Source organism: Hibiscus syriacus, unplaced genomic scaffold (assembly GCF_006381635.1).
Source record: "Hibiscus syriacus cultivar Baekdansim isolate YM2019G1 unplaced genomic scaffold, ASM638163v2 tig00000329_pilon, whole genome shotgun sequence".
NCBI classification, from domain to species: Eukaryota; Viridiplantae; Streptophyta; class Magnoliopsida; order Malvales; family Malvaceae; genus Hibiscus; species Hibiscus syriacus.
Window position 1 is genome coordinate 2,891,397 of NW_024061782.1, and position 12,333 is coordinate 2,903,729.

Consider the following 12,333-nt stretch of genomic DNA (forward strand, 5'->3'; position numbering starts at 1 on the left):
CACATGAACATCGCACAAGCATATAATTATCCAATTGTAACAGGGTTTATGTACAAAACAAAGTTTCCAGAGCCTTAAATTGGGCTGGCACACAAGGTTATAAGCACAAGAATCTAGCTTACATATATCATCTCAAAGGTTTATACTCACATGATCTCTTCTATATCTTCTATATCGAGCCAATCATTCGATTCCTTGGTTTCAGGGTTATGAGCATTTACCTGCTCAGAGCCAGGATGCTTATCACCAACACACCTAACATCTTTAACGGAGTCCGTAGAGCTCCTGCCCAGCTGCACCCAATCTCTTGATTCTTTTGTTGAAGAATCAGAACCAGATGTTACTTTCTTGTAACTTATTGGCACATCCTCCTCTTCGAGATCACTGAATGAAACATCCTCATCATTTCCAAAAGGGATTGTGGTAGCATTCCGGTTACCTACCTCTGAAATTTCCTCTTTTAACCAGTCATCGGCATCATCTTCAGATTTCTCAATAGAAACTCCAGACGAACCAGATGTAGAGTGTTGATGTTTAATCTCTTTCATTGACTCTTCCTCAATGACAGACTTGTCAACAACCTGCATCTCAGCACTCTGAACTGGATGCTTCTCTGTTTCAATTTCAATAGCTATAGCAATAGCATGGTCTTCATTTCTAGATGCCTTGAGTAGCACTGCCTCATATTGAGTTGAAGAAGGCACAGAAAGAGACTCTTCACACGGCAAATCAACCGCCATTTGCGAAGTAACACTTTCAGAATGATCTTCCACAACCTTCACCTTTTCTTGGTACTGTGACCCTTGCATTAACATTTCTCTTGCTGCAATTACCTGATGTAGGCCATTTAACAGTTAAATTTTTTAAAACGGAATGAGGAACAGGGGTGAAGGAAATTGAATCACGAGGGAAATTGCGTGTATAAGAGTTGAAAATGTAACTAGAAGGAGAATGACGAGGATGAGGACCTGCAAAACAATATGTTGAGATAAAGATGGCCACTGCTAGGAAATGTCAGCGCAGCTAGCATATAAGAATCGCTAAACAAAATAAATATACTAGCACATTTTTCTCATGAGTGAATGGGTGAGAAATTTTATTCAAGTCTGAAAAAGACATGCTTAAAAAAATCGATTTTTTAATTTCCTATTTCACTGAAATTTTTTTTGCATCTTTTGTAATTATGTGTTATTATCATTCCCAGAAGTTGGTAAATGAAATTCCTGAAGTGACTCCTTGACAACAATGAAAACAAGAGGATCCATGAGCTTACCTGTGGAGTAGACAAAAGTTCTGCATCATGTTTACTGAGTCGAGGATGTAGAAGTATAAAATAAATCTTCCAAAAGCAACCCTCACTCATATAACCCGGGCAAAGTTCAATCCTAAGGGCAGCCAATCTTGGTGCAAAACGTTCAATGGCTAAAGCATGTTCTTCTTGTGCATCAGACATGTCAAAATCTGGTTTTTTTTTTTAATAAAAAAAACACAAGAATGATCTTAATCAGCCAGATTCACACCCATAACATTCTAAGTATAACTAAGGCAAACTATGCTAATACTGAGGCAAATAAATTTACGTTAAAATATGCCATCAAGTGCAGCTTGAAGTCAAAATATTCAGACAATTTCTCAAATGTTTGCAACATGTTTATTTAGTGCCATGAAAGTCTGCTAAATCTCGTAGAGATGACAAACTTTAGCTGATTGAGAAACTACAAACTACAAAGCATAGAGCAAGTGGAAGACCCTTCAATGGAAATCAGAAAGGATCATAAGAATTACAGCATTACGCGCAGCAATAGTCAGTAATGACAGTCAATCGAGTGAAATCCCAATTCTCAGGAAGAAATTTCCAAACTAGAAAGAAAATTTGAGTAAAGTATAAAGTAAATTACCATCAAAACCATCATCAACAGGCACGGGAAAATGGAGCCACGTTTCTTGATGCATCGCAATATCCCTAGCGAAGGCCACAACTTCTTCGGTCAAACCGACGACGTTTGCGTTATCGTATCTTTCAAGACTCTCTTCCTCGGATCCGAACTGAAGAAAATTCGAAGCGATCTTAGTGAACTCCGAGACGGCAATATTTTTAGACAGCTTCGAGAATTCGGTCTTGAATCTCCCGCCAATCTCCGATAAATCGCTGCGTATTCCCGCAATCAATTCCTCGTCGGACGGCGGCCGGGGCGAGTTTTCCTCCTTAGTCTGATCGAGCGGTAGGTTCGATGACGCCGGAGGCGGCGGGGCCAGGAAAGAGGCAACGCCCCAGAATTGGCGCGTTACGGTTTTGGTGAGCTCGGAGATGTCTTCTTTAACGCCACGTGGAGTGTTGGGATCAGGCGAAGATTGATCTGGATTAGGGTCGGGTGCGGTTCTCGGACTCGATGCAACTTTTGTATAGTCATCATAATCTTCGTCGAGTTTCAGTGAGTTAGCAACGGATCTAGCTAACCACGACATTATTGTCTTTCTTCCCTTTCCCTTTTCTTCTGCTCAAAGTTTTAGAGTTCAATCTGCAGAGTTGGAAGAGTGTTAAAAAGGATAAGCAGAAGACATACTAGTGGCAAACAAAACTCTCCCTGAAATGGTTTTGTTTTGGCCCAATAGGGCAGAGAGAAAAAAAATTAGGGAAATAGGACACTTCACTTTTAATTGGGACGTTATTTACTACAGTATTTAATAAACTGGTCACGTAAGGTGATGAATTTGTTAATAATATTTTTTTATTCGAACTCATTATTTTAAGATGACGAATTCTAATAAAATATATTTTTTAATTAATTTTTCTCACATTGAGTGTAAAAATTTAAAAAAAAAAGTTTTTTTTATTAAAACTCATCAATTCGAAATGACAAGTTCTAAGTACGATAACAAATACCGTAAATCCCAAATTAAAAGTCAAAGTGTTCTATTTCCTTAATTTTTTTCCTGGCCTGCCGTATTGGGTCAAAAAAGCCCCTTGTAATTGCACTCAAAACCCAAGTTCAGTTTTATATTTTGGGTCAAAAAGATAATTTATACTATCTAAAGGCCCAAGCCCAGCCCCTATTGATTTCCCATCTATTTCTTTTCAGATTTGGGGCAAACTCTAGCTGCTTAAGCTCGTACGACTTAAAAGTTTAAAGCTTGTTACACATCCTCACCTCTTCCCTAACTCATATTGTCGCTCTCATTTATTTCTTAAATTTTTTTACAACTCAGATTTTTATATTATCCAGTTAATTATACCTCTTGACATGAAATTATTGATAAATTCATGTGATTTACTAATTAAATATAATGACAATCATGTCTATTTGTCCTAGGATTCTACAAATAGCTATCATTAATCTTACCCTGACAAAAACACATAAATTACTATTCAAGATAAAGAGAATCTCTCTCTCTCTCATTCTCCATCGATCATCTTCTATAGCTCATCTCTATTCCACTAATTATCGTTTGTTGCTCATTGCTCAAATTAATAGGAGAATCACAAAACAAATCTTGTTTTTTCATCAACAATTAATACGATGACCGTGTATTGCCATTGACAAAAAACAACTTTTGAGATGAACCCTTAACAGCAAGATAGCCAATACAACGTCTCATCCTCTTTTCAAAATTCCTTTAATGTGCACGATTTTTTTACTAGCAACAACGATTCATGTATAAACTAATGTACTATGAGGCTTATCACAACTTACAAAACGAATTCCGAAGTTTACATACACAGTTTCAAGCATGTTAAGCGACAAGTGGCCCAATTACAGTAACAATAACAAAACCAACAATGACAATAGTTAATCTAAAAGAACTCTTCAAGAGTTATTGACCTCCAAATGAAAAAAAGAAGAGGAATAACAATAGAAAAAAAAATAAAAAATACCTCAAATGTCGTGGAGATTAACTAACAAGAGCATGCCTCCACTTGTCTTAATAATTCATAGGATAAAGTTTACTTTCTTAAAACATGATCAAAGGAGGGACAATATTAAGTGTGTGTTTTAATATGTTGACCTAAAAAATTAAGAACAGACGAAACAAATAAAAATCATGCAAAGATAGATTGATGATCTTCTAACTTCAAATAATTTTAGAAAAAAAATTGGGCTACGGAAGAGCAAAGTCCGCGTATGTCCCACGCACCAACAACTTCCTACACTTCGCTTTAAATTGTCCAAGGAAATCTATGATGGATTAGTGACCCTCATTAGCCCATGTCCTAGTACAATTAACTATGTAGATATTATAGGGGCTTCTGATAAGTTGAAATGTAAAAGCCTTCTCGACTAATTTACGAATGGGAGGCAAGAATTAGTACAACTTACTACTAACGACAATTAGGAGGGAATTTAAACAACTGTCATATATATTTATCGGCCAATTTTTGGTCAATAAAGACATCTCTCACTCGAAGACTATCAAGTTTTGTGTGGGTTAGAGACCTAATAAACTTTAAAAAACTCTAGAAAGAGATTATCTAAAACTAAATGTAACATTTGTGACCTTTTGGATGATTGTGCACTCTTCTTGTGCATCTTCGAACTTTGAAGCGAGTCTCTAAAATATGCTTATTAAAAAGTAGGCAAAGATATGTATATTGAGGCGGAGGAAATGGGAATTTTCTCAGACATACATAGAATTGAACATTGATATTCATTGTCTAGCCTATGATGACAAGAAGAGTTTCAATGATTAGTCTCTAGGCTACTTCTTCCATGAAAGAGAGAAAAAGAAAAAGTTTAAATAAGATCAAACCGAATAAAATAATACTTGAGCCTTCATTTCAAATTTTAAAATAAATTCTCAAGACTAATCAAGTTAGAGTAAGATAATTAGTATTTCGGACAAGAGTTGATATGAAAAAAAAAATCAGACCCGATTCAATCCATGCACTACCTTGAAATTACTGTGTGTATTTGTATGAATAAAATGAGGAGTTTTAATAGGCTGGTAGATTAGTGTAAATTGAAATTAGGTAACGAAGCCGACTTCGGCTTCTTTTAATAGGCTGACGAACTCAATGGCCAAAGGCCCAAACACTACACAAATCCTTAACCCAAAAGAAGAATTCCTGACAGCTTGGACGTCTCCGTTATTCTCAGCCTTACCTTCGGAAAAAACACAGCCAGTCTCACGCAAAACCCTAAACCCTACCTTCCCCGTCCTCACTCTTGCAATGGCGGAGCTGAAACTCTCCGAGAGCCGGGACCTGACCCGAATCGAACGAATTGGGGCTCACTCCCACATACGGGGCCTCGGCCTCGACTCCTCTCTGGAGCCCCGTGGAGTCTCGGAAGGGATGGTGGGCCAGGAACAAGCTCGTAAAGCCGCCGGTGTCATACTCCAAATGATCAAAGACGGTAAAATCTCTGGGCGAGCTATCTTGTTAGCTGGCCAACCTGGAACGGGCAAAACTGCCATCGCCATGGGCATCGCAAAGTCCCTTGGCCTCGAAACCCCTTTCTCTATGCTCTCTGGCAGTGAAATCTTCTCTCTGGAAATGTCGAAAACAGAAGCTTTAATGCAAGCGTTTCGAAAGTCTATTGGCGTAAGAATCAAGGAAGAAACCGAAGTGATCGAAGGAGAAGTCGTTGAAATCCAAATAGACCGTCCGGCAGTTTCTGGGGCGGCTTCAAAAACTGGGAAATTGACTCTTAAAACGACGGATATGGAGACCGTTTATGATTTGGGGGCGAAGATGATCGAGGCATTAGGGAAAGAGAAAGTGCAGAGTGGGGATGTGATAGCTATCGATAAAGCTTCAGGGAAAATAACGAAGCTTGGAAGGTCATTTTCGAGGTCGAGGGATTACGACGCAATTGGGCCGCAAACAAAGTTCGTTCAATGTCCAGATGGAGAGTTGCAGAAGAGGAAAGAAGTCGTCCATTGTGTTACCCTTCATGAGATCGATGTGATTAACAGCAGGTAAGTTCGAGCTTGGTTTTAACAAATAAAATATGCTCTTCTCCAGATTTGCCGCTTTGTTGCTTTCTTAACTTTTTCTTTGTTTTTATTGTTTTTCTCAATTGTTACGACGTGATTTGTTTCCTTAAAATAACTATGCTTTTAAATTACGGATGCGGTTACTTAAAATAACTATGCTTTTAAATTGCGGACGTGGTTACTTAAAATAAATATGCTTTTAAATTGCGGATGTGGTTACTTAAAATAATAATGATTTTAAATTGCGGATTCGAGCACGAGAAAGTGACATCCGTGGGAAAAGGAATTATTGTTATTCTTCGAGTACCCGAGTTCGAGCATCATAGATGTTAGTGAGTGACCTTTCGAAAGTATTATGAGAGTTATCTTTGAATATATACTCTATTGTATATACTATATTGTACTTACTTCATATCAATATATTGTGGATTCGATTACGTTGTCATGGTGACATTAAAAAATGTTACCATGCGCTGGCGGCCACAATTTAGTACTATGGGTCAGGCTTTGCTTGGTACTCGTGATGGAAATTAGCTAGCGCATGTGAAAATTTGTTAATCTGTAAGAAAGTGGTATGAATTTTACAAAATTCCCATCATTCCAAGCAAAGCCTTAGAGCAGTTATGAATTGTTTTATCTAAAGTAAACCATAAATAGATGAACTAAAAGTATGTTTGGATGAAAGAGAAAACTCAAAGTATATAACATTTAGGTAGAAATGGCCTGTTAGGTACATTTGGTTTACATATTTATTCCTAACTAGTGATGATTCTTCTTCAGAATTTGGATTCTGCAAGTTACGAGCTGTGTATTGATGAAGAAGGTTAAAATCAATCAGCTCATAAGTTGATAATTCTTCTTTATGGTTGCTCTCCCTGTATTTATGAACTCAACTATGTTTAGCATTCTTTATACCATCCCTACATATGTTTTGTCATGTTAAAGCAAATGTGGTTATACTATTATTTTGTGATTATTAGGGAAGAATTGGTGCATGGCATTTGTTTGGTATGAACATCATAACTTGTTCAAATGTATCTCGCTAATATGAAATTGATCCCTAGAGAACATCGTGCTGAGCACAATGTATGTATATCTGGTGCAATTCTGCCTTTCAGAATAATAGACTTTAAATGTTTTATGTCGTTTTGCAATAGAGATTCATCTATTCGTAGTTATCATTCTCCTGTTTCATCATGTTCTCAAGTTCAGAACACAGGGTTTTCTTGCTCTTTTCTCTGGGGATACTGGTGAAATCCGAGCTGAGGTGAGGGAACAAATTGACACAAAGGTGGCAGAGTGGAGAGAGGAAGGAAAGGCAGAAATTGTGCCTGGTGTTCTCTTTATTGATGAGGTGCACATGCTTGATATCGAGTGCTTTTCTTTCCTGAACCGTGCTCTTGAGAATGAGATGGCCCCGATACTAGTAGTTGCTACGAACAGAGGAATAACTTCAATCCGTGGCACAAACTACAAATCCCCGCATGGAATTCCAATCGATCTTCTTGATCGGCTACTAATCATCACTACACAACCTTATTCTGAGGATGAAATTCGCAAGATTCTAGAAATCAGGTGCCAAGAGGAAGATGTAGAGATGTCAGAAGATGCAAAACAACTGTTGACCAAAATCGGGCATGAAACATCCTTGAGATATGCTATCAATCTGATCACAGCGTCCGCGTTGAATTGCCAGAAGCGGAAGGGAATGGCCGTCGAAGTGCAGGACATCACTCGTGTTTACAGCCTGTTTCTGGATGTAAGGAGATCAACACAGTACTTGATGGAGTATCAGAAAGAATACATGTTCAATGAAGCATCAATGGTTGATTCTGGGAATGCTAATGCCGATGCTATGCACGACTGACCGTTTATTCAGGTATGGTTGAAGAATTTTCGAGATTATGCCTTCAGATACGGCATCCGATGGCGTTACTGCAATGTGTACTGGATCAAACTTAATAGTGTTATTCTGTCAGTTCAACGGTGTAACTACGAATTTGTATTGTAGTTTGTTACCAAGTCTTGATTCCGTGATAGTTTCTGTTAATGAAATTGTACTCTTGATCCAAGTTTTGGGTTTTCTTTAGCGGTGTCAAATCTCTGTCACTCGGAAACAGTTCCAATTATCAGGTTAGAAATGTTTTTAAGGAAGATGTCTAGCTACCATGTATCGTCACATATATTTTTAAACACAATCAAATCGTTCTAGTTTGTATTCCAAAGAGTAATAAGCAGATGTAACAAATTTCCATGCCATGTCAAATATTATTTATTTATTAAAATAAGGTTAGCTGTACATTTTAGTAAATTCAAATTTGATATATTTTTCTCAATTAGGTGCTCAACCTGGCATAAGGTTCAATTTGTTTTCTTTTTTATCAAGTACATGTACTTTTTTTTTGTGAGCTTTAAGTTTGTAAACACCTATCAAGAGATGTATCTATTATTTACTCAAATATGATCTTTTAAAGAGATATTTTAATTTAACTTCAAAGAAATTAGAGTGATTTTATCTTATTCATTTATGATAGATATTATAATGATTATAACTTATCTTTAAATGGCAAATATTGCTCTGATGTAGTAAGATTAAATACAATTCTTAGTTTAAATCATCTGGTGAAAGAAAATCAAACATCAAATAAAGGGTAGAACAACAAAGAGAATGGGAGGAATTGAACTTGGGTCACTGGGAAGAGATAAGTGTGTGCCATATCACTGCGCCAAGTTAACGTTTGTGATAGAGTTTACATATGTCACCGTCTGGTTAAAAGATAAATATATAAATTAAATAAATATAAATTATAGAAAAAACATTTAATCTAATAGTGACACATGTAACCATCTAATTGGTGGATTAAATTTATTGAATTAAATTAAATTTAGGACCAAATTGATAGAATGTATAGTATTAAAGATGAAATGTATAATTACACTAATTTTATTAACTGTCACATCAGTATTTCGTCCAAAATTAATGGTTAGTGGCTTGATTGACATTATTTAAATAGTTAAGTGGTCTGATTGATAAAATTAAAAGATCGGTGACAAAAGTAAAAAGGCTATATAGTTTGATGGTCAATGGTATAGTTTACCCTTTTATTACCATTTCTCATGATTTAGTTCAATATATTTAAAGTCAGTCCACCAGTTCATACCCTACAAACAAGTATAGACATTTGTGCCCCAAAAGCACATATTTTGATCATGAAATTGTATTTAAAAGACATCAAACTCCACGTAAAAGTACACTAAATAATATCAAAACATGTTACAACCATCAACTCATCACCATGCATGCCTCTATCTCATAGAAATCATACTGCTCCATCTGTTCCCATGAAATTTATCCATTATCTACTCTTTGAGCCAATTTTTTCAAACTTTGATTAACTACAATTTAAAATTTATTATTGATAAAAATCTATAAAATCGTTCATTCGGAGGGAGCCATCATTATTGTAGGTAAATTATAAAAAATGAGTTAGAGAGAGAAGCTCCCACTTCTGATTAGAAGGTTAAGAGTTTTTGGGGATTCCATTAGTTCTCAGGTGTGTGTTCCGTCGTCCGTTGACGCTAATCATCGTTGACCGCCGACCGTCGCCATACTCCAACTATCTTTCGCCGTCGTTTTCCTCAGGAAAGTTCATCTCGTCACTGTAATTCTACTTTCGGACATAGTTTTGCGAAAAAAATCCTTCAAACGACGCAGATCTACCGTTGAAGGTCGTTTCTTCATTTTCGCCGGGGACTTTTGGAGACCGTTCTCTCGATACCGCCGACACCAAGAGGTACACCTGTAACACCTACGACCCATATACTTATACCAATACAAGTTATAGATGTCACATGATTTACTTAAAACATTTCCTAATTCAAAAGTGGCTTAAATTTTTTTTAATTATAATAGAAAATATAAAATAATAAATCACATAATTTTTTATAATATTTAAATATCAAATACGTCTATTTATAAAAGTAATACTAAATAATATCATCCATGATGAAATAAAGTAAAACAATTTAGTTTAGCCATCACAACTATTTCCAAAATAATTAACACATCAACTAGAACATTTATAAGTACATGCCACTAAATAAGTCAGAATTACATCAAAGGATGTCTTACTGATATTGTATTATACTCCTCGATGCTTGAGGTTGCTCAATACTCCTTACTTATACTCCTGATGTTTACCTACGCGTGAAAATCATCACACGCTAAGTATATAATTAGTGAGACAATTTAAAAATAATAAACAATCTTTTCATGCATAAAATTTAAATGTCATCATCAAATACCAAAAGATTTTCTTACCTGCCAAAATCAACATGACATGTTATAAATATAATCATTAAATCAATAACTATAACCCAATTTATTAATCTATGAGAAACCCGGTATAGGAGTCAAAAATTGCGTAATAACGCTAAGGTCGAGCCATTCTCACCTAATAAATTACACCATAGTGCTGAGGTCGGGTCTTGCCCACCTAACTTGTACTATGTGTCTTCACTATTCACATTAGTACTACATAAATTTTCACAGCTGCTAGACTCTATGGCATGCCATTAATACCACTGAACCTCAATAACATACTTGGACATCTAGTCATAAATTAAAATATCTATGGCAACGTATAACCATGAAACAACATTAGGGCAATTCATACCCAAAATAACATTCATGTCAAAATTTCATGCTGATAAAACATGGTAGACTTATCACAAGTCTTCCTGATGATGTATAAAACATCTATGTACATGATGTATAAAACATCTATGTACAATATCATGTATGTATTGCACTCACCTTGACACTTTATAATTCCAAAAGATTTTGCTTCACTGTGCTCCAATTCAGTCCTTTTTATATTTTAGTTGCTTTGATCACAAAGTCAATCACGATCTGTACAATATCATAAATTCATTTCGATACATATGTTAGTATTTTACTAACATAAATACATTTCCAAAATAAATTCCATAATCATACTTGAAACCTATTCACCACCAAATACTTTAACACTTTGTAATTCTTTTTTTTATTTTGGCACCAACTTTTCCAACTTATACAAAATGGTCCTTCACCATTAAAATCATTGCACATCAAATATAAAAATTCCAACACTTTAATAAAATGCTCAAATCAATATCTCAACATTTCAAACATTTATAATTTCAACTCAAACTTTCCTAACTTTCGATTTTCAACCACCAAACTTAAATAAATTTGTAATTCCACCTCAACACAATATTTAATTCAAAATTCAGCATACCAATAAATTTTCCAGAATTCAATAATTTACTAAAATAATACTTCTTCATTCGAGAACATGCAAACAAGTCCCCAAAGTTTTGGAACCTTTCGAATTCCACCATCTAACCATTAAAATGAATTCTTTTAGAATTCTTCTCAACATTTCCAATTTATTCAAAATGATCTCTTACAATTTAACTTCAATTCCAAGCATCCAAAAATATATTCAAACATTTAAACATTACTCTTCAACTTCTAATCCATTTCCACTTAAATTCTAAAATTTCCATATTCATACAACTCACACTACCTTTAAAGAATCAGTATTCTGTATTGATATACACACTGGAATTTAATTTCGTTTCTTCTGTGGAAAACTAGACTCGCATAAAAATCTATCCATATAAAGAAATTCTTCTAATTCATTCTTTACAATTTATGGTGAATTTTCAAAGTTGACCAACAGAATCTGTTTTGTGCAGAAACTGCTGCCCCGTTTTTTGACCTTTCATCGGTTAAAAATTCATATCTTTTTGTGTATACCTTGAAATTGATCCCCGTTTGTTTTAAACAAAACTAGATTTATATAAGAACACAAAATATAAAATAACCTCCAAATAAGTTTTATATAATTTCGGGTGAATTTCCAAACTCACTGCCAGATTCAAAATCTAAATTGTTTTCTTTAACTTCATCCTTAGGTTCTTCATCAATTCTTACACCCAATTCTTTAAAATCACTTAACTCTTCATAACCCCTAAAACACAAGAAATCAACATCCCCTTCATCAACTCAAGATGAACTTGAACATAAACCCTAGTGATATTCATGTCAAAACGTATCGAGTTGAACGTAGAACATTTTTCCTAAATACACCGAAGTCTAATTCTCAAGAAAATAGCTTTAAAAATGGGAAAAGAAATTTTTTTTCTCAACTTTGAGAGAAACCCACAACCTTTCAGCTGAAGATGAAGAAATATCCTCAATAATTATTCATCTTTCATTATAATTTAATGAATTTTTAATTCATTATAATTTAATGAATTTTTAATTCATTAAATGCTAAATTACCAATTTACCCTTAAAATTAAAATATCTTTCCTAATTTATCCTTAATGAACTTTATATTTATATTA

At 34.9% G+C, this 12,333-nt stretch overlaps 2 protein-coding genes across 2 annotated transcripts; one reads left to right on the forward strand and one right to left on the reverse strand.

Annotated features, from left to right (window-relative positions):
* On the reverse strand, nucleotides 1–2,582 carry LOC120174051. Its single transcript, XM_039181056.1, has 3 exons — nucleotides 1,899–2,582; nucleotides 1,274–1,461; nucleotides 1–833 (listed from the first exon to the last, which is right to left on the reverse strand). Exons 1-3 carry the CDS (start codon nucleotides 2,464–2,466, stop codon nucleotides 147–149), a joined length of 1,443 nt encoding a protein of 480 aa, XP_039036987.1. The 5' UTR covers nucleotides 2,467–2,582; the 3' UTR covers nucleotides 1–146.
* Nucleotides 2,583–5,041: 2,459 nt separating this feature from the next.
* LOC120167147 (ruvB-like 2) lies at nucleotides 5,042–8,072 on the forward strand. Its single transcript, XM_039176270.1, has 2 exons — nucleotides 5,042–5,916; nucleotides 7,147–8,072. Exons 1-2 carry the CDS (start codon nucleotides 5,168–5,170, stop codon nucleotides 7,799–7,801), a joined length of 1,404 nt encoding a protein of 467 aa, XP_039032201.1. The 5' UTR covers nucleotides 5,042–5,167; the 3' UTR covers nucleotides 7,802–8,072.
* Nucleotides 8,073–12,333: the final 4,261 nt, after the last annotated feature.